We start from the raw sequence: 22,881 nt of genomic DNA, 5'->3' as shown, positions 1-22,881 counted from the left end.
ATGAAGAAGTTCTAAAACCACATCAGGAGCAGGAAGCCTGTTGGGATAGTTAGGGTAACTCACTGATCGATGTGTGAAAGACGCAGAGAAGAAAAAACCACAGACCGAAAAAACAAATATATTCATACTTTTTGGATCTGTCCACTGAAGAAGACCCTGGATAACCTTTCTTGCAAAAGGTTTATCAGTGGACATGTCTCAATTTTAACTAAAAATCACTTGGAACAAACAGACAGAATTAACATTAATGAGTCCCCATTACCTGATGGTTTTTATCCAAAGTGCACCAAAAGAGCTCCAGGTAGAAATCGCTGAATTTCTCACTATAATGTGTAACTTTGCACTTAGAGCTGTGTTAGTACTGAAGGAATGGAAGATAGTTAATGTGAAAAATGGAACCACTAATTCAGAAACCTGGCATGTGTACTAGGCAAATTACTAGTAACGCTATTAAAGAACCATTGAGAATTAGTGGATAGATGCATAAACCAGACATAGTGAGGAAGAACTTTTTTTGTAGTAAGGAAGAACTTTTTATAGTGAGGAAGAGCTTTTACAATGAGAAATTGTGTCACACAAATATATTGGAGTCCTCTGAATGAAAAATCATGTGAATAAAGGAGATCTGGATTCAGCATACCTGGTGATGATCAAAAGATACTAAAGAATCTAAATCTAAAGGGACCTTGAAAGCAATCGAGCAGCTGTTGGATAGAAGGGAAGATCCTTGTGTGAATAATCAAGAGAGAGAGGGTACAAGCAAATGATCAATTTTTAGAGCGAAAAGAGGTTGCTACCAGAGTATTTCAGAGGTCTTTGCTGGGGTTTTATTGTTCCACATAATTAAACAATCTAGAAAAGAAGGTAAAAAGTGAGGAGATAAAACGTGAAGATGATATGCAGAATACTTTGCTATTCTGCAGAATAGCAAAGATGAGGGTTGACTTTGAAGAACTGCAAAAGCACCATGTGAGTATGAATAACAGCAATTAAATGACACATGAAATTTAGTAGAGACAGCTGCAAAATTAGGCACATCAGAATCCTCCTTGTCCAACAGTTTTACCTTTATAAATAAGATGAGGGGACTCTGAGCTGACTGCTGTCTCTCAAAAATGAAAGCTCATTGTAGGAAGACCTCAGCTTAATGTTCAGGAGCAGACAAAAACCCCACATTACTATACCGCTATGTAAATCTACAATGCACCAGTGTTTTTAACATGCTGTGCAACACTGAGCTCCCCTGCTCAGTGGATATTAAATTGGAAAAGCTTTAGGGTTAAAAATGACCAAGGTGTGCAACCCAGCTGCCGTATACAGAATGAGTGTGTAGGCTGGGACTCTTCAGCCTGGCAGAGAGATGACACGGGGATGTGGCAAAGGTCTACAAAACCATGCATGGCATGGGAAGGGTGAATACACATCAGCTGTACTCACATTGAGTTTGGAAATAAAAGGCAAATATTTTCCATGATACGTACTTCTGCAAAGGAACATTCTGTGCAAGATGTTGTGGTTGCCAAAGGTCAACACGGGCAAATTCATTGATGGAAAACCCATCAAGGGTTATTAAATCTCCAGGCAGTTCTCCTGCAGCAAATCCTTAAGCAAGAATCGTTGACAGCTGAAAGACTGTTCTGGGGAAGCATCACTACATACTTGACTTTTTATTGAACTGCTCCACAGGCGTCCTTGATTGGTCCCTGTCACAGGCAGGGTGCCAGGCAAAGTGACCATTCTGACTGATTTTGTGTGTCCTTTCTTGGCATCTGATTTTCTCTTGTAATGATGTGAAGAACGTGTGTGTACATCTGTAGGTTTGATCCTCCAAAAGCTGGGCTTCAGGATAAAGATTTTTTTTTTTTTTTTTTTTTTTTTTTAAAAACAGCCAACAGACAGCAGTATATTGGATACATCAGCTCTTATATTTTCATCTCTGACACCAGAAAGAGCTTTTTCCCAGGCACACACAAGTGACTGAGATACAAGTCTAATTCTTATTGTATAGCTTATCATTCTGCATAATTTAAAGAAGGCTACCATTGTGCACTACCAAGGTGGTCACTGCTTTCTAGCTATGGTCTCTCATGTTGCTGGTGAACATAAGCACAGCCTGATGGTCACCCAACAGCATGTTGATACATATTGGACAGCTCTTCATCACTAGTTCCACTTCTTTTTTCTTCCACTGAATAGCTGCGTAGAGGGAAGCAAAATATTTACGTTTTTATGGCTATGGCCTGCAAACAATGTGTATTATATCTCAAGAAACAGTCAGACATAATTTGGATTGCATCTTTATAGATATAAATCCTAACTGTGGCTAAGAGTTCTTATGCTGAAGCAAAGGAAGCTTTCATTTTAAAATATTGTGTTAGCTTTAATACAATTTGCCATATCAAACAGAAAAGAGCCTCTATCACCCATTTGCAAACTCTTGACATAGCAAAATTGTGCTTTTAGCTTTTGGCTAATTTTAGCACTTTAATCTCGCAATTCCAGTTCTAGTATGTTTCAGCAGTACAAGTGATGGATCTGTGCACTAGAGAGATGAAAAATGGAAAACAGAAAACATCCCTAAAGTGGGAGCATGCAGTTCCCACAGCCAATTTGCTTACACTAGCAGATGTTCTCAGTATTGCCTGTCAAAGGGAAGCAGAATTTTCTAGGGATGTATTTGGAGGATATTGTACATAATGCTGCTGACCCTGCTGAAGTATTTAAGCTTTGCAGAGGTCCAAGCAGAGAATACATAGACCTAGGAAGTTTGCTTGACAAAAGGGAATGGCACTGCTATAGTAATATGTAGAAACTACTCTATTACCTACAGAGGTTATAGTGACCATGCTTGATTATTAAAAAAGAAAGTAAGACATGATACTATTGTTCAATTAGAACATTTGGGTTATTTGTAGAATTGCCTTTGATTAGTGGTGAAATGAAAGGTTTAAATTATAACGTAATGATGCTAATACATTATAAGTGCTGATAAAAATTTGCTAGAAGTAATTTAGTTAGCTCATAGGACTTACACTTACTATCCTACTGAATACACTTAAGAGATGCCTAGAAAATTAAAGTGTAGAATAGAGCAAATGAAGTGCAAAAGACATATGAAAGGTGTTGTTCTGTGGAGCTTTCCTCAGAGTGATGTTTTTTAGAGACTGTGTCATGTAGTCCTATCAAGTCATGTTAAGATCCAAAAGGTAAATAGTTGCCTTGATTTCAGAGCATATTGACTTTATCTTGTTTCCTCTTTACAAAAGCCTGTGACTTTCTGTAATAACTTTAGCGTCACAAAAAAACCTGGCAAAGGTTGAGCATCTCAAACAGATGTGATGGGCCTCGGTCCCACTCCTGTCCTGTGGGTACTAGTGATTGTAGCAACTAAGAAAAATTCCATTTCTCAGCACTGAGAAATGCAAAAGATCGGTTTGCTGGTCAGAGGAATCGTTCCGCTGACTAGAGATCATTTACACTGGTAAGAGCCTTCCTCACCCCAGCACGATGCCACACACACTACACGTGTGGGCCAGGGGTTCCAGCAGACTTGGGAGGGGACCTCTGGGTTTGCTGGATCTCTCCTCCCATCTACTTGGCAAGTGCTGTTCTCATCATAGGGAAATTGGTCTAATACATGAGAGAGTTCTGTGGCAGCAGTGCTTGTCTGATGCATGTGAGGGTCTCATTGTGGGAAAGTGCGAGATTTGCGTGAAGAAAGCTGTGAGAGTTCATCTGAATTAGAAATCTGCTGATGGCCTGCTGTGTGTTTTGCCTCTTGTCTATCAGTCAGGCGAGGCATTTTTAAAACCAGTCTAGCATGTGGAAAGCAAGAGTGGGGAGCAATGTGCTGGGCAAACACAACCTTAACCTGGGAAACCAGTATCAGCCTTCTTGCTAGCAAAGTACAGCACAACGCCATGGAAAAGGGATGGTTACTGAAGATGTCACCAGTAGGGCAGACTGCACAGACCCTTACCATGGGAACCACTTCATCGGCTTGGGGATATGGTTTTTATGGTGGCACAACACAGATTCAAAACCTGATGGAGTGCCACAGGCAGATGTTTTGGCCAGTGTCCCCAGTTTGGAGTGGCTTCTGCTTTGCGGCCATGAAAGCGTGTTACCTGAGCTTACGAGATGCCTGGGTACAGGGGAGGGGACTTCCTTCCATGCACCAAATTCACTAATTGTATAAACCATACTAACACTTAGTCCCCTTCTGGCCTGGGAATTTGACAAATTCCTTGACCTAAAATTAGCTGTACCAAAGCCTCATTTGCCTGGTTCTGTGAAGAGTCAAACAGAGCTAATTGTGGCACAGAGAGTGAGTCCTACTGCAGCTAACTAGGGCTAGAAAAAGTACATTTTCTTTGTGTCATTCTTTTTAATGAGAAGTAAAATAAGAGCTGATGCAGGAGATCCTGGGCAAGAGAAAGCTTTATTATGTATAAAAACTTCTCTACTTTTCCCCCAGTCTATTCTGTGAAAAATGAGTCATATTTTTGACAGTAGCAGATAAGTAAAGTTGTGGCTGAGGGACTGTGCGTACAAAGGGAGGCAGATGGACGGGTGTTGGAACATGCTGAACAAACAGCTTACTTCATTTTGTTTATTCTCTTCTAAAGCGCTCAGTCACTGGGTATTGGGAATGTTACATAAAACTAAAACCATTGTGTTAATTCTTCTCTGGTGGCATGCTCCAGATTTCAAGAGAATTACAGCTTTGATCTTGTAGCAACAACAACAAAGTGGAAGAAACATCTCTGCCAGACAAAACGGAATTAAATCGTGTATTTCCTTTTATTTTCTTCCTGCAGCAAAAGACCAGTTAGCTTCTGCCGAGCTTGTCCTCATTGCACTGAGGACTCTGAAAGCAAAACATGAGGTAGTTTAATTAAGACGGAGTGAGCTATCTCCCTGTTTTGCTGTAAAACCCCATGCAAGCTTGACTGACAGTCACCCGGTTGTGTAGCCAGCCCATGTCAGGCTGCTCAGACCTTTCCAGACTGGTCCCAAGCACTAGTTGTGCTGGTGAACAAGGTCACCTGGTGACAACCAACCACAAAGATGGGTGCTGAGATGCCCCTGGGCTTGGTGCCTGGGCACATGTCGGGTGACAGCACACCCTGGGCTGCTTCTCTTCTCTTCCGCAAAGAAACCCAGAGTTCAGACTTAAACGTCTAAGGTAAAGGGCAACGATTGCATTAATCAGCTCAGGGTGGCAGCTTCCCAGTGCGTGGCAGGGTGGGATGTGTGGGTGATGGGTTTCCCTTTGAACGATCCCCATCTTGTAACAGTGGAGGAACCTGCTGCTGCAGAACTTCCCCCTCCCTCTCCCATCCTTGCCACCACCACATCCAGCTCTGCTCAGACAGTCTTGTTTTTAGTATATGCCCGTAAAGAGGATTTCACTAAGTCATGTCACAAAAGCTTGTAGTCTGTGACAAAGATGAGCTTAAATTAATTCTCATTTTTATCTGGGGGGATACTGGTTGCAAACTAGTTACAAAAGAAATATGTAATCCAAGCAACTTTCAAGGCTGGAAATTTCATTTATAAATGGACATTATTTTACAATGTATTTATGACCCATCATAGACGCTTAGATATTTTCCTAAAATTCTGAGTAAAAAACTGGGACAAAAGGTCATGTTATTATCTTCTTCAAAATCACATACATAGACTATATGATATTTTAAAATACAGTTTAAAAAGTATCAAACAGCACACAGTACCCTAAAACATTCTCCAAAGCCAATAGAATAGAAAATGTGGCCACTGAGATCTAACCCCAGCTGAGTTTTATCTGAAGAAACATCACTAAAATCCAGACTGAGGACAAAAACTTAAACTTATTTTTTGTGTCAGCTGCGGTCAGTGCCTGGAGGAAGAACCTCCCACGTGCTCTGGGGAAAGGGACCTCCGGCAGATGAAAGCCATCAGCTTTCGATGAAAAGAGCGGGGGACTTGTGTCCCACACTTCTTCCCATGGCTCCCTAAATTCTGGCCAACACAATTTAGCCTTGACGCTTGAGTTCAAGCTTTTAATGAAGCATGTGTATGTACATATGCGTTTACATTGCAAATACACATGCACACAAATGGGTTCTCTTTAAGTGCTTGCATATAAATGCATACATGCAGCTGCACTTACACCTATTGTATATGGACATACACAACCGCCCTCACATACAGAGAGAGCATGAAGTAGCAATGGAAATGCATTGAATAAGAAAGCAAAGAGACTAGAGTGAAAAAAGAGAATTGCATGAAGATGCTGGGGTTAGGGAATGGAGCTGCAGTGAGGCACATCGTTGTCAGTGATAATGTTTTTGCTAAGTATTAGCAATGATTACATTGATCTGAAAGTGGATTTGGTGGTAGTTGGAGCTTATGTGGAAGGAGTTGCAGGTTGTATCTTACAGTGGTGTTTAGCCATTGGATATAAGATGCAGAGCACATATACATCTGGTCATTCTGATTTTAGAAGGTTGTTGTTGGTTTTTACCCAGCTGTTGGGTCAGGCATATTATAAAAGAGTCAGAAAAAGAGAAGAAAGGAAGTTTGTTTTGCTTCAAGTTTCTATATTTGTATGAAGGGAGAGTTCAGCAGACTAACACAGGATTCACAGAACATTTAACGTGGGGCAAACACAGACCAAAACACAGAGCTGTGTGCGTGGGGAACTGTAGAATTGCACACGTGTGCCAATATATACAAATGAGAAGTCTTTAGGAGACTAAATCTTAAGATATAGATAACTAGATTCATTGCCAAATCCTTCAAATTCTGCACTTTCATTATCCCATCAGTTTGCAATCCTGTAATGTCTAACACACAAATGAGAAATAAGAAAGGTTACAGTTGCAGGCTGTACAATTATTCAAAATGCATAATGCAAGCAGAAGGTCACTTCAGCATCATGGTGGTTACTGCTAGGTAGAGAAATGGCTGCAGAAGTAGAGAGAGAAAGGTTTAGAAAGGTAGGCTACACAGAGAAGTAGAATATCGCTGGTACGCTGACAACCTTGCACGTTTTAGATCTGAAATGCTTTTAGCTAGTTGAAAAGAAAAAAAAGGGAGTTCTTTCTTTCCAGTCACAGTTTCTGAGGCTGTCTTATTTAGGTTTTAATTCAAAAAGTCACTATTCTTTCCAATGACTTCAACGGGCTTTAGATGAAGGCCTTAGAAATGTGTTTGGTGTTTTGTCCTGCTCCGGTTCAGTCTTTTCAGAGTGGAGGACTGGATCGATTATTCTCCAGGAAGAGCATTAATGCTCCCAGCTGCCATCGGCTCCACAGCTTTTGGAGACAATCAATTCTTCCCAAGGCCCACAGCCACCTTTGGAGGGGCTGGCAAAAAAAACATTTCGAATTTTAGTACTTCATACTTAAAAAAGCACAGTTTATTTTACATAGAGAAAACATTAGATGTCTTTTTCCATTCCAGCTATATATTAATGTTCCTCTGCCCTCATCAGTACATTAATGAGGAACAGCAAACAGTTAAGAAAGGACCACAAGCAATTAAAAAATCTGTGATTACTAATGTTGCAAAAGAAACAGCTTGAAAACCTTCTGTGCTTTTCCTTTCTGAATGATTCCTCTTGAAATTGCCTCTGCTTCTTCCTCCTTCTTCATGCAGCTGTCACTTTCATCTTCCCATCTATCCAGCCTTATGGCTGACAGTGGATGAGCTACTAACATTGGATGCTGTTTTTTTCTGGGTTGCACAGAAAATGAATGCAGGCTTTGTAATTTTAGTCTCTGGAAATAGATATGTGTTAGTAGGCTAAGCTGCCGTGTTGAAGACATGCAGCGCTAAAATCTTCAATGGAGGTAATCCCTTCTGTTTGTTTGACAGATCCATTTTTACTAAAAATCTCTTGGCGTGAAAAAAGTGAAACTCTGCCACTGGAAGTTCATGCCTGCAGACAGCAAAACATTGACTGAGTGATAGGAAAAATATGCAGACTCCTTCTGGGTTACCTGGGACACTTGGTGTCTTACCCCAGCTCCCCTGGTGCTGGGGATTGCCATGTCTCCCATGCGCAGCCCCCGTGGCAGTGGGGCTGCCAAGATGGCATGCAAATACCTCCCTCCATGCCCCGTGAATGCTGGCTGATGAGCTTGCATGGGTCTGCTGGGCTGTGCACATGCATCAAGACCTGGGCGGGTTTCAGGCAGCTCTCGGCCCCCTCTGCTGCGGTGCAAAGAGGACGAGAGCCTGCCCGGTGGGACTGCAACAAAGGAGGGATGCACCAGACAATGACCCATCCTCAGACAGCAGCTCACCTGACTTCAGGGTGACACAGTACTGCTTGGGGGGGGGTGGCTGGCCCTATGGAGCACCTGATAGCATGATGTGTGTTTGGGATGTCCAAGATGCTCTTCGCAGGGAGTGTGGGAGACAGGCTCCGTGACTGGCACTCCCACCAGCTAGTGCTCAGCCCATGAGGACACTTCAACTAGCCAATAGGAAATGCTGAACAGGGGAAGGGCAGTCTAAATTTTTGCTTCTACCTGGCCTGCAGTGCTTATTTCAGGTCCAAAGTTCGGCTTCTTCATGCAATGGGGATTTGGAGCCTGCAACGGTGGCTTTGCTTGCTGCGGTGGGCTGGAGGGAGCGGAGCCCTCCTTTGTGGGCAGTGCCCCTGCGCAGGGCTGGAGGGGAGGTCGGTTTGTGAGGAAGGGGAAGGAAAAGGATGAGTCATCCCCTGCTGCTTTTCTGCCTTGAAACTGGGCTGTCATGGAGCCAGAAATGCAAAAGGGAACAGAAACAGAGGCAGGACAGAGAGTAGCTGCAGCCCAGAGGGGTGGTTTGCACTCTGCTGCGTCCTGGACTGTCTATGCATTTTATGGGGCCCAAAATTCAGAAATAGTCTAGGCTGTTAACTGTTGAATGTGTGATATGCACACAGCATCTTGTGATGAAAGTCTTAGATTCTTCATGATATTCTGGGATGTCTTCTCCAGAATTACTGAAGTTTTTATTAGTAAGAAATTTAATAAACTCCCCTCGGAAGCTGAGTCATTCAGTGACTGTTTCTAAAAACCCCCAAGCAGTCACTCCAGATCTAGCTCGTCAGGTGCAGGGTGAGTTGGCAGCCAACCCCATTTATTCAAAGCCAGGCTAAAAGCAAAATGCAGAATTACTTTATAAAATGGAGGAAACAGTACTTTCCAGAAAGCAGGGCGTTTAAGAAGGTGAATGTGGGAAATTATCCAGGCAACGAAGATAACCGTATCATATGGTGAAAGAGATGTTCTCAAAACACATTCAGGAAAATAAAATGTGATCAATGTCTAACTTTTATGTATGTTTTGATCTCTGACCTTGTGTATCTGAGAACAGCCTGCCTATCAGTCCCAGAGTGATTATCGCAGCGTGCCATGTGATAGAGATGTCATCAGACTGCTGCTGCAATGCCTAAATTAGTCTCTGCCAGTTGCAGATAAGATGCAGTCTGAGTTACCAGGGCATCTCCCATGTAAATGCCGAGGCCATGGCTGTCCTTTGGCTGTGGCCTCACTGGCTGAAGTGGTCGCACCCCACACTGCCTCCTTCTGCACATCACAGCTTCCTCCCAAAGGCCTCATCTGCCCACCAAACTGCTCATGGGGTCATTTCTACCCTGCTTCAGTCCATATGGGCTGGGTGAGCAGAGATCTCCTGTTTCAGGTGTCTATGATGCCTCAGTGACTGAACAGGGTTAGGGACATGCACGAGCCACTCTGCAGGCAAATCTTGGCAGACAGGGAAACAGCTGGAACGGTAACCAAAGCGGCCAGTGCAACCACAGCTGGAAGAGGAGACCTGTCCACGGGCTTAGGTGCCACGAGAGCTGGCAACGTCTAAGTTAGGCACCAGTGGAGTGGTCTCAGGAGCGTCCTAGTTCACCATCGCGCTGCACCTTGACAATTCACTTGACGTGGATCTCTGTCAGGGAGCTTTTTAAGCTTACTTTGCACTGTCAATGGAAATGTAGGCAAATGTCCAAAAACACCATTCATAGATCTTTGTGCTCACCCCAGAGATGGAAGGTGTTAGACTAGTTCCTAGCTCAGCTGGTTTTCTATGTACTTTTTTAACCCCATGCTAAAAAAACCCCACCCACGAAGCTGCTTGCAGCCTGTATGTATCTCCTCCCTGGGGACAGGGATTCGTGAGCTCTGGTGACACAAGTCTTCACAGTCACTGCACTTTGGCACCATGACCCCTGATGTGGTTTAACCCCAGGGCAACTAAGCACTGCACAGCTGCTCGCTCACCCTCCTCCCCACCCCGCAGTGGGATGGCGGAGAGAATCAGGAAAAAAAAATAAAATCTGTGAGTTGAGATAAAGGCAGTTTAATAGGACAGCAGAGGAAGAGAAAACAATTATAATAATAACAATGATAAAAGAATACACAAAACAAGTGGTGCACAAAGCAATTGTTCACCGCCGACTGACCAACACCCAGTCAGTCCCTGAGCAGCGATCGCTGCCCCCTGGCCATCTCCCCCCAGTTTATATACTGAGCATGGCATCATATGGCCCTTTGGCCAGTCTGGGTCAGCTGCCCTGGCTGTGCCCTCTCCCAGCTTCTTGTGCACCTGGCAGAGCATGGGAAGCTGAAAAGTCCTTGACCAGTATAAACACTGCTTAGCAACAACTAAAACATCAGTGTGTAATATCAACCTTATTCTCATACTAAATCCAAACCACAGCGTTATACCAGCTAGTAGGAAGAAAATTAACTCTATCCCAGCTGAAACCAGGACAGCCCCGCATGGGGGCCACACCCAAAGGACTGTTTTGCCTGTTCTCAAGTCCACGTGTACAACCAGAGCGAAGAGCCCTTGCAATAAATGAGAATCAGGCACAAGTTGCTAATGGAGGAGAGATTACAAATGCGACTTTCCGAAGCAGTTTGGGGCATAGACAACTATAAATGTGGGTGGTGAGAAGGTTTTTTGGGAGATTCCCTATCCACTGAGCTGTGCTAAGCAACCGGGTGTGGACTCCTAACCTGCTGCCAATATGAAATACAACACAGCAGCCAGAAAGCACTTGAATGCGTCTGGTCCACCTGCATGTGCTCACAGCACAGAAGAGGTCTTATACCTACAGTAGGTACAGATATCTATTTCACAACCGCAGTGGACTAGGAGCACCCATCTGTGCAGTCAGTGTTGCTCCACCGAGAAGTGGCAAAACGTTAAGGGAGAGTACGGCATTCACTGCAGCCACTCATTCATGGCCTAACAGTTATGTATTCCATTCCTATCAAAATTCAAGGAAAATTAGTCCCTCAGCTCTGTAAACTCAGCCTTTAACTATGAGCTGAATGAGATAATTCATGGATTCCTAGCAGCCTGCTTACAATTTTGTTCTTCCTGTGATTTCTGCATGAAAAGACTGGGAAGTAACCTCAGTATATGTCCTCTCCGTAATTCGAAGAACTACATCTCTAGCAATCCATGTGAAGCTCATACAGGGATCTCTTCTAATATTTTGAGTAACCCTGATTATTGAAAGTACATATATAGAAGCCTGGGCCCAAATACAGAAATCCAGAAAGCTTCCCAGCAGCCACGTAGCTGCAGCGCCCCTTTCATTGGGTGAAAATTATGAAAGATTGCCATGTGATTGCTAGCACCACTCCTCAAGCTGAGAACATTTCTCTTTTAAGAAGATGTAAGATCTTTTAATCAGGATTTACTTCCTATTCCTACTACTCATTGCTTCTTTGTGGCTTCTGCATAAATAGCACTTGGGTTTTGCTTCAAGTTTTTGTGTTTTTCCTTTCCACTAACAAAACTGAAAGTTGTGAGCAACAGCAAGCAGAAGAAGGAAATACTGAACACACCAGAAGGCACACGAGCTGAGGTAGGACAAAATTTGTCTGTTTTTTCTGATGTAGATAAAAATGGTTGCAATAATTAAAATACAACCTGCTTCTATTTCTTATTACTCGCAATAAGCTTTTTATTTGCCAGAAGCTGTGCTCGTTGAGTAAACTTCTGTATGACAAAGCTGGTCTTGAGAGTTTTTTTGGCAGAAAAAAGAGTAGATTTATGTAACTAGGAATGTTTACCAGATGGAAGATAACAATCAAGTTCTGAATCTGATTAAATGAGTCTTGTTTTTTAACTAGATGAAAAATATATATTTGGTTTATGGCAAACTTTTAAAATAAAAGATGTTAAAAGTCAGACTCTTGATTTTGTAAAATTATTATTGTGCATGTAGGAAGGTTAATAAAATGTCAAGTTTTGATGAATTCAGTGTTAATTCTAAATATTACATTCCCTAGCAGTCTTTAATCTTTCAGTGGGTTTACAAAACTTACTATCAGCTTGAGCATCCTTTACCAGGTGCTTTTAACTTTTTTTTATTTTTAATGCCCTTACTTTCTCTCCGTCTTTGACCTGCCATTATACAGGCTTTCATGTTCTCCCCGTTTGGACAAGCCTTCTGCTTTCTAAATGGTGATCTTTTCCATGTAGTAGTCCTGCTAACTATTCTACTGATAGACATAAGGCTCAATATTTATTAAAACATCTATTTATTTTGGAATGTAGGCTTCTAACATAAGTTTTGTTGAATTTTCTGTTTGTTTTTCTAAACAGTCCCCAAAATCATGTAGGCTTCTTCCTTCTGGGACTGCTTCTCTGTCCCACAACACTGCCAAACCTAGCTCTACTGTGATTGCCAGTACAGGGCACCCTCTACTGAAAACTGCTTGACCTAGGACCTGTAAAGATGAAATGTAGAATAGCATCTTGTGTTGTGGATTTGTTTGCAGGACTAATTATTCTAGGGATCAGGCATTTGTTGCATATAGACATTATATCTCGTTCTGCTGCAGCATTGTATGTTTATAAAGGCACCCAAAATCTCCTGCTATTGCTACCTGCTTTCAGCTTCCTATTCTCACTTAGCATTTTCTGATGACGATCATCATCATCATCATGAGGAGGAGTTTGGAGGTGCATTCCTAGTACTATATTCTTATTGTTAGAGTATGGGATGTCTGCCTACAAGGACTCTGTAGTGCTTCTCTTTAGCCATAGTATTTTTACACTGTTGGAAGTTATGTAGTCCTTCATGTACAGTGCCAATCCTCCACCTGTGCATCCTACACTATCATTGCCATAAAGCTGGTAGCATGGCAACACAGGTTCCCATGGATTATCCTCTCTCCTGCAGGTCTCTGAGGTTCCCCTTGCACCAGGGCTGCTGTGTCATGCCAAATCTTCCAGCTCCCCCGTCTCATTTTGGGCTTTGAGGATCAGTGCAGAATTACATGTAAGATTTGCTTTTGCTCAGTCACTCAAGATAGCATATGCCAGACAATCAGATTTGCAGGCAGTTGGATTTGCCTTCCCTAGTTATTGCAGTTCGGCTTTATTTCCCTGCTGGCCTTGTCAGAGGTGCACTGGATGTCAGTTCACTGCCCTCGCAGGTCTCATCAGTCCAGCCCACTTGCTCTCCCATGCCCGTCAGCTCCCCTGTTGCTTCTAATTAAATACTCCTCTGCAAACCTTTCATTCTGCAGCGCCACCAGCCTGGCTCCACTCTGGGTACTGTGCAGTCTCTCATTTCTGTATTGCTTGCCTTTATCCCAAAAGATCCCTCAGTTCCTTACATACCTAAATTTCTCCTCTCTACTGTCTCATCCATGCGCTGAAACACTGCGTCTGACCTGAGCTTCTCTCTTGCCTTGTAGCTGAGCCCCGAAGATCCCACCTTCATCCCTGCTGCCCACAATGACCACAGCCACTACCAGCTCCTCCCCTGCACCCCCAAGAGATCTGCACAGACATCTCATGAGGTCTGCTCCCCAGGCAGACCTGCTCCTGCCCTGCTCCTGCTGAGCCACTCTTGCCTTGAGACAGCCAGCCTCGTCCCCCTGCGTCCCCAGTCCCTTGCCCTGCACGCACATGCACAAAACCTGCCCCGGGCAGGTCGCATGCTGGGCAGTTTATGGGGTAGCCCCCACTCTGCTGCTAGACTGCTACCTGCAACCCAAGCTTAAAACCTTATTGTTTTGGGGCACTTTTATTAGTTTAGTGTCTCCTCCAGTTAAACAAATCTCTTCTTACTTTTGCTCTATCAGTTCCCCACCTGGCTTGTACACCCATCCGTTTGTTAAGGATGTTAGATTCACCTTAGGCAAGGAATGTGTTTCTGTTATCTCCTTACCATAAACTACACTCCAGCCAGGCTAAGATAAAAGGCAAAATATTTATTCATAATAAATAGATGTAATTTATAATATATGTAATTTGTAATAAAAGGTAAATATTTATTTATAAAATCCATACTAATCAAGCTGTAAGTGTTTCTAAAAGACTTCACCAAAGTAAAGAAAAGAAAAAAACCCACCCAAACTCCACATCTAATCTACTTACGCAGCAATTATTTCAGAAAAGCCTCCTTTTTCCTTGCTTAGCTGATGTGCTCTCTCTCTCCTGCCAGGGTGGTTGGCAGAGCCTCGGGACATGCGTCAGCTGCTTCTACTTGATAGCTTCCATCAGGGAAACACATATATATAGAAAAAATCTCCTGCTAAGGAGTTTCCATCAGAGAAGTCTTGCAGTACCACTTAAGAGAGCCTCCCATTTCAGATTGTCCCTTTCTCTCTCTCTTTTTTTCTCAGACAGATGTTAGCTCTTACTGCCAATCTTCCTTCTGAAGTCTTTTAGGGGACCCTTTAGGTCCAGTCTCCCACCTGAAACCTACCTTGTTTGTTCCTGACCCAGGAGACAGTCTGGATGCTCTTGCTGAAAACAAAGTTTATTGCCTGTCCTTAGGTATGTCTTCTTTCTATTTATCTAGGAGCCACCTCCTGGCCTTAGCTGGCTAGTGAACAGCTCTTGGCTTCAAGGAGGGGTAAAATTCTCCCCTTCTGCTCTGTGGTTGCTTGAAGTAGTCCTGTGTGAAATATATCTTTCACTGCACCTTCCTTTCTACATTGATCTGTGTGTTAGAACACAACTAATAGGAGCATCTACATATGATAATTGCATGGGGTCATTCCTGGCCCTCGACTGAGGGCAGACACCATGGTAGTTAACACCTTTCAGCTGACTGGTGTCCAGCCTCTTTCTCTTAGACATCCCATAACAGCTTGAAAGTTTTGCTTTGATAATTTGGAGAGAAGTCTGAGTACTGACTTTCTTGCCAGGTCCAAGGATGCTGAGTTTTCTCAATTACACATGCGCATCTAGTTTCCTAAAGGTCTTTAGCTGGAAGGAGAAATGAGGAGCACAAAATAGCTTTAATGGTAGCTGTTAGCTAGATACCCTCATGTGAAGAGCCTGAGCGAAGTGCCTCGGCCTCTGTGCTTGTAGTGCTCTCCCCAGGGTGCAGGAACCAAAGGGCTTTTCATCAACCGAATTTTCATTGCCCTAATCCCATTTTTCAGCAGATAGCATTGAGCCACAAGCCATCACTTGCTGTGCTCAGAAGGGCTTTGAATTTGTCTGTGCTCCAAGTTCTTCACCTTCATTTGACTCCTCTGACTCACAGGTTTCACACACAACAGGAATGCTTCAACAGGTGGCAGATCACTGATATTTTCTTGTGTTTTGGGATTTTTAAAGGCAAGGGTGCTTGGGCTATAGCAAAACACATTCAAAAGGGCTTTTCCCTTTGCAGTATCTTGGGCTGCGATGCTTCCCTGCAAAATGGGAAGATCAGATTCAATCTGAAAAGCTGATCCTTGATCCCACTGTCCTAGTTTTGGCTGGGACAGAGTGAATTTTCTTCCTAGTAGCTGGTATAGTGCTATGTTTTGGATTTAGTATGAGAATAATGTCGATAACACACTGATGTTGTAGTTGTTGCTAAGTAGTGCTCACACTGGTCAAGGACTTTGCAGCTTCCCATGCTCTGCCAGGTGCACAAGAAGCTGGGAGGGGGCACAGCCAGGGCAGCTGACCCAGACTGGCCAAAGGGCCGTTCCGTACCGTATGATGCCATGCTCAGTATATAAACCTGGGGAGTTGGCTGGGGGGCAGCGATCGCTGCTCGGGGACGGGATGGGTGTCGGTCAGTGAGTGGTGAGCAATTGCATTGTGCATCACTTGTTTTGTATATTCTGTTGTTGTTGTTGTTGTTGTTGTTGTTGTTATTATTATTATTTTATTATTATTATCTCTGCTGCTGCTGTCCTGTTAAACTGTCCTTATCTCAGTCCATGGGTTTTACTTTTTTTTCCCAATTCTCTCCCCCATCCCACGGCGGGGCAGGAGGGTGAACGAACGGCTGTGTGGTGCTTAGTTGCCAACTGGGGTTAAATCATGACACCGACACAACGTGGGTATCAAACATAAAATGTGTGAAAACACGTATGTCAGACAGTCACTTTGTACAGAAAACCAAAATAATTCAAAACTCCTCTGATTGCAAAAGATTTGTTCTTAGGAAGTGTATCTTTTGTCTTCCCTCCATGAGGAAAGATGATCCCGAATGGAGGAGGACATTTCCTTTAGGAGCACGTGTTTACTGAGTCTGGGGCTTTGCTAAGCCCCAATATCCAGTTTGCCCACTTCCAGTCTTGAGCTCTCCTAAGCTCAATAAATATTGATAAGATAAACCTCTTTATTTTCTGGAGGGATAATTTCAGGCACTGCAGGGATGAGTATGATATCAGTGTGAGCAAATGCCTCCCTTCCCCAAGCCACCACGCTCCCATCTCGCAACAGGGGGTAAGTCCTGCTCCTTGGGAGCCCAGCCTGGGGGTCACGCTTCCCATGCTCCCTGTTGCAGTGGGGCCAGATAAAAGGCGACTGCTGGGGCACATCTGGTTGCTATATTAAGGGATCCAGACAGACTCTGAGGCACCACCCTGAAGATACCCTGGGCTGCTCTGAACATAGCTCAGACTCTCACATCATGCCTTGAGTTTGCAAATTAGCTCCCGTTTACAGTGCACTGGGAATACTGCACTGGGTAACTGAGAGTGCAGAGCACCCAAATCTAGAGTCTACGTTTCTCTCTAGGGAGACTCCAGCTGTGCAAACATTGCAAATCATGAAGCCAGTGAGGTCCAGAATAAGAAATAAGATGCAGTCATGTTCTGTCAACCCATTATCACTCTCACTGGGGCAAAGCTTCTTTTTGGGGCATCTAGAAATGCCATGTAGTTCTGGTTTTTAGGCTAAAATTTTCCATGCTCCATCTCTAGGATATGTTGGCAGATGCAGAGAGGGATTTGCTTGCCGCTGTTAAACAAGCAACAATACTGAAACCTTCCTTTCAGAATACTACTAGCTGCAGGTCAGCTGAGAGAAGAAATTGGGAGTTCAGCAAGGAAATAGACTCTAATGAGAAAAAAAAAATATTATTTAGAGTGTTTTAGTGATGAGTGGTTTTGATTTGGTTGAATTATAGCCTCATAGGAGGAAAAATGTCGCTCTCTGTGAACACAGCCCATTTTCTCACAGGCCATTTTCATTAGGGCTGCAAACATGGGCTGCCCTGGAAGCTCCAGTGGGTGTAGATGACTGTCTAATGCAGAGCAGTTGAGCACAAAAAAGGTTGAGAAAGGGGTAAATGAAGCAAAGGCCCCACCAAAAGACATAGAAAGCCATAAGAAACTTAAAGGAAAGAAGAAATACAGTGTAAGGGGGAGGGAGTTAAAAAAGGAACTAGGCATAACTAGCACAGTATTTATGCAGTGTTTAAGGTCAAAACGTCCTTAATTTATAGGTTCTGAGGTATATCAGTATACCTCTGCTATTGCTCGGGAAAGTTCAGTGACATGCTGCCAACAGCAGACAATGTACCAGAAAAATTTCATTAGTTCCAATCAGCAAATTTGGTTCTTTTGGCTTTTCATCCTGATCTGAAACACCGACTTACCAGTAGACAGCGATTTCTTTTCTGTTCAGGTTTTGATGTTCCCATGGCAGGTAACTGGGGACTCAAAACGTTCCTGTTACAAAATGGCTGACAGCAAGTTGGCTTCTTTTGCACAGAGATCAGAGAATTGCCATTAAAACACAAACATAGCACTCATCTTTAAAAGGCAGCACTTTCATCGGTTGAGACAAAAACCAGCTGCTGTAATACTGAGACTGTTTAGAGATGACTTGGGGCTTTACGCCTCAAGATGTGTATTTACTGGGACGTCACAAGTGATTACTCATTAACGAACTTCTACTTTCCACTGCCCTCTGCAACTTGCAATTTCTGCCCTCAGCGAAATAATCCCGAATAGCTGAACTCCCTGCCCTGCCTGTAACCCAGCATTCACACCACTTCTTTTTACTTTGGCAGTAAGACAGAGACCCTGGCTCTAGACTATGAATATTTCTGAGATGGCACTAGACAACTTCACCAACAGCTCCTTCAACTGCCCGATTGACAGCTTCAAGCAAGTCGTTTATCCCGTCATGTATCTCTTTATCTTCTTCCTGGGTGCTGTTGGAAATGGCCTCTCCATTTATGTTTTCTTCCAGCCATCACAGAGGAAGACCTCAGTAAACATTTACATGCAGAACTTGGCTGTTTCGGATCTTATGTTTGTGAGCACTTTGCCCTGTCGGGCCACCTATTTCCTGTTGAGATCACATTGGATATTTGGTGATATCGCCTGCAGGATCATGACTTACACCTTGTACGTGAACATGTACTGCAGCATTTATTTTCTCACCGTGCTCAGCGTGGTTCGTTTCATAGCCATCGTCTACCCGTTCAAACACTGGAAAGTAACCAACATGAAGTATGCCAAGATAATATGTGCAGCCATATGGGTCTTCGTGCTGGCAGCCTCCAGCCCTCTGTTAAGCAAGGCAATCGCTGGGTACAGCAACCCAGCCAAGTGCTTGGACCTCCACCCCCCGAGCTCACACAACCTCTTCATGATGAACAGCTTTGTCCTGGTCGTGGGCTTCATTCTGCCGTTTTGCACAATTATTGTCTGCTACGTCTTTGCAATCAAAGCGTTGCTCAAGTCCAGGACTCCACAGCATAAGAGGGCAGTTTGTCACAAGAAGGCACTGTCAACCATCGTCATCACTCTCATCCTCTTCCTCCTGTGTTTCCTGCCGTATCACATATTGCGAACTGTCCATCTGATGCACAGCAGCTGCAGCCAGGCCAACCTTCCCATGCACAAAGCACTGGTGGTCTCTCTCTGCCTTGCTGCCATGAACAGCTGCCTTGATCCCATCCTCTATTACTTCGCTGCTGAAAATTTCAAAGCAAGAATCAGAAGTTTGTACCGCAGGTAGCTGATGCAGAATTGCAAAATGCTATATATATGGTCCCAATGGGACATCTAGACTGGGTCCATACTATTCAATGGCAGAGGCTGTGTGGTGCTAGCCAGCTGGCAGCCATGCTGCTCAGTGCCAGGCACCTCTAGAGTAAAAGTGTCTTGGAGACAGCTTGTTGGGGATGGCCAAAACCAAGGCAGGATGATCAGAGGTCAGGTGCATGGGTGTGGTCGCTGGTGCCCTTCTATTTAGCAGTGTAGATACAGCTCTAGTGTTCACCCTCCCCAGGACATGGGATTGAAAGGGATTTACCTTGCTACTAGAGTCCATTTATTTCATTTCACAATACTGAACCAGTGACTTGAAGGGAAACTGCTCACCTGACCACCTCAGTGTCTGTGTCTGAACCTCTCTGTGCTCCTTTTCCCTGTGTGTGCAGAGGTGCCTGGCTCAGGCGCTGTGATACCCAACAGCTTCATAGTGCCCTGTCAGTCCCCTTTGCAAACACTGGCCAAAGGTTTGCACATAACAGAAATGTAAAGCATCACTGATATACTTTCTGCTGAGGCTGACTTGCAAAGCAGGCAGAGAGCCAAACAGGACTCAGTACCAACTCAGGCTGTTCAAAAGGCATTAAAATTTCTAAATTTTCCACTCTGAGGAGGACACCGAGGTATTTTGCTTAACATTTCACTGATTGTCAAGTGAGATAATGATTTCAAGCAAATGCAATCGGCATGGAGAGCTATGAGTAAGATGACTGCTGGCAGTGTGGGCAGGATGCGGGCACACAGAGCACTGGGCTGCTCCCTGCAGCTCTTCACGTGAGCGCCGATTCCTTTGAGGCCATTGCAACCCTTGTTTTTATGCTCAGTGTTGCCAGTGCTTTTCTGAAAGCCAAGGTTAGGCAGCTCAGTTCCCATGCAGGAATCCAGAGACAAAATTTTAAAATTATTTTGGTCCAAATGAGTAGCTAGGGAGTGGTTTCCTCTGCACAGGTAAACGGGTCTGACAGCAAACTGCTGCCAAAGGCATCCCTAATCCCTCACCTCTTGCCTGCTCTGAGGAGGAAACTGGTCCCTTTTTTCATAGGATTAACTTCCAGTTGCTTTGAACTCTCTGGCATCACACATGCACAAATGCAATGGGGAAGCCCTAAGCCAGGAACAAGAGGAAAGACAGCCGGCAGAGGAGGAGGAAGGCTGTTTTAGAAAGCAATGGGGAGCTACACCTATGTGTACTTTGGAAAATCTCACCAAATGGCTGCTCGCATTTTTAAGTCTCTGAATATTTTCTAAAATACATTTCCTAAAAATCAGACCACTTGCAATTAAGTGAAAACAGGCTCCAAACTCAGTTTGACCACATTTAGATTTTGTTTTTCATTACCTTATTTTTTAATAAAAAAGACAGGAAGTTTTGTCATATTTTCCAGGAAAGCAGCCTGTCCCATGTGAAAACTAACAAAAATGCCAGAAGCCTTCCCTCCCTGTGAAATCAACCCAAAGGAAGGTTTCTGTCAGTGAAGATACTTTCTCAATGCTCTGAACATTTCTGGAAAAAGCATTCCATAAACTGAGCGTTATTGCTCCCAAACAAAAATAACTGCAGCCAGCTATTTTCAGCTCTGTCTGAAATATGCAGAAAACAAATCGTTGCTTGTCAGGTGGAAAAGTACTTGGGAAATCACTGGGAAAATCACATTTTTCTTGGCTATCTAAGGGTTATGTTCAATTGCAGAGTCAATCTATTTCGGTCACTTTACACTGCCTTTGATGTAAGCACAGAGTTTTATCACAAGTCTTCACTAAAGTTCATGCTCCGAATCCTTATTTCAATAACTCCGTGGCATACCTGAGCTGACCTAATGATGCCATGTGAACTCCTGCAGTGCTTGGTCCCATGCTATTGAAGAAAAAGGGAATATTACCACTGGTTTGCAATGGGAATGGGATCGAGATGGTAGCCTGTGCAGAGGGATAGCGGACAAATAATTGGAATTTTTCCCTGTCAGAAGTAGACCTGAGCAGGGACAAGTGACGATCTTGGAGCCTCTGACAAGATACTGTACCCCTTAAATACAACAAGGGAATGGAAAAAATTAGCCACAGTCTAATCTCACTAACGTGTTTTTCTCTGTATCCATCCAAATGCACCCTATTATCAGATAATTTTGCATCTAGACGATATATGTATCTCACTTATGAGTTCACTCTTTTTTTGTATTGACCGTGCTACAACTTTGTTAGCAATTGAATTAACTGTCAAACCTGTGTTTTAATAAACTAGATTTACTACTTGCTGAAGTTATTTTTTTTATTGATTGCACAGCTAACAAGGAATCTCCTCAGAGTGCAGGGGGAGAAAGACCAAGAAACAGATACTGAGTTTCTGTAAGTGGGCCATCATTTCACAAGAGAGAAATGTCTTTGGAGGTGTGAGAGCATCCTGCTGCCTTCTTCACTTCACCAGCAAAATAGTGGGGAACATTAGTCAAAATCTGGGATGCAGATAAAGTAATAGATTTTTTAAATTATGATTTAATTGCAAAAGGATTCGAGACCATCCTTGTTAGGGATCTTCACATGCAACTTTAACAATGCTTGCATAACATGCTGCCTTCCCATTTACTGCCGTTTCTCCATTTGGTATCCTTGCATGGCTCCACTCACAGAGCTGAAGACCAGTGTTCTTCGCTGTGGAAGTATCATAGTAAAAAATGTCATAAAAAAAAGACACCATATTTATTCTGAAAAATAAAGCTCCTGACAGTTAAATTAGTAGCAATGCCTCTAGACCCCTCAAGGGACCACCTACCCCATAAAAAAGTGTTTTGATATGTTTTCCCAGTTTTCCAGGAGACAAAATCTAAGAATAGCTATGCATCCAGAAAGATAAAGCAACAGTAAACTTTTGAGCTTGAAGGAGACATAAAAGCAGGAAACGAAGTCTTTAAGTGACTGGTACCCCTAAGTGACAGCAAATGTTCTAGCTTCATTTGCATGTTTACCTGTCATTCAGGGAAGCCCTGGTATTTCTAGACAAAGGTAATTTTTCAGTCCAAAGGTACACCAGAGACAAAGAAGGAATTTCTAAAGTAATCTCGCTGCAGCCTAAACCACCTGACCCTCAGCACAAGGAAATCCCACTCTTCACATTTGCTTTTTAGCCAAGGTTCAGGCCCACACGTGGCTATGTTTGCCTGATGGAGTGGTGTCACAGCAGGCAGGGGAGCATCATGTTTTTCTTTTAAGCAATGCATTATCCCATTCATTTTCATGATATATCCACTGCTTTCTTCAACATAGATCCTGTTGCCATAGCTTACATTTTGCTTTAGCTCCTAAGAGTGTCTGGAGAAAGGGGTGCACATTTTGCTACTCAGCATCTCTTTCTGAGATGTGCACTCCTCTACACTACAACAGCATGTTGTACTGGCAGCAGAGAGGCATTGGACTTTTCCCTCCTGTTTTACGGCTGTTGGTTCTTCTCTTGGTCCTTTGGGATAGGCAAGATAGAAATGACCTGCTGCCCTTCCAGCTGATAGGAGCGGAAATAAGATCCATCCAAAGTAATGAAGTGTAATCGCAGTCAGGAGTCGTCAGATGCTGTTTCAATAGTGACACCATCCCTGGACTAATGTTTTGATTTCCTGCATCATAT

At 43.5% G+C, this 22,881-nt stretch overlaps 1 protein-coding gene across 1 annotated transcript; it reads left to right on the top strand.

Moving 5' to 3' along the window:
* Positions 1-11,696: 11,696 nt before the first annotated feature.
* Positions 11,697-21,870, top strand: CYSLTR2 (cysteinyl leukotriene receptor 2). The gene is made up of 2 exons (XM_082305017.1): positions 11,697-11,875; positions 18,278-21,870. The coding sequence occupies exon 2, from the start codon at positions 18,304-18,306 to the stop codon at positions 19,231-19,233; it is 930 nt and encodes a 309-aa protein (XP_082161143.1). The 5' UTR covers positions 11,697-11,875; positions 18,278-18,303; the 3' UTR covers positions 19,234-21,870.
* Positions 21,871-22,881: the final 1,011 nt, after the last annotated feature.

Source organism: Platalea leucorodia (assembly GCF_965183815.1).
Source record: "Platalea leucorodia genome assembly, chromosome: 2".
In the NCBI taxonomy this organism is placed as follows: Eukaryota; Metazoa; Chordata; class Aves; order Pelecaniformes; family Threskiornithidae; genus Platalea; species Platalea leucorodia.
Note: the sequence above shows the minus strand (reverse complement) of the source record. Positions and strands in the feature narration are given on the sequence as shown.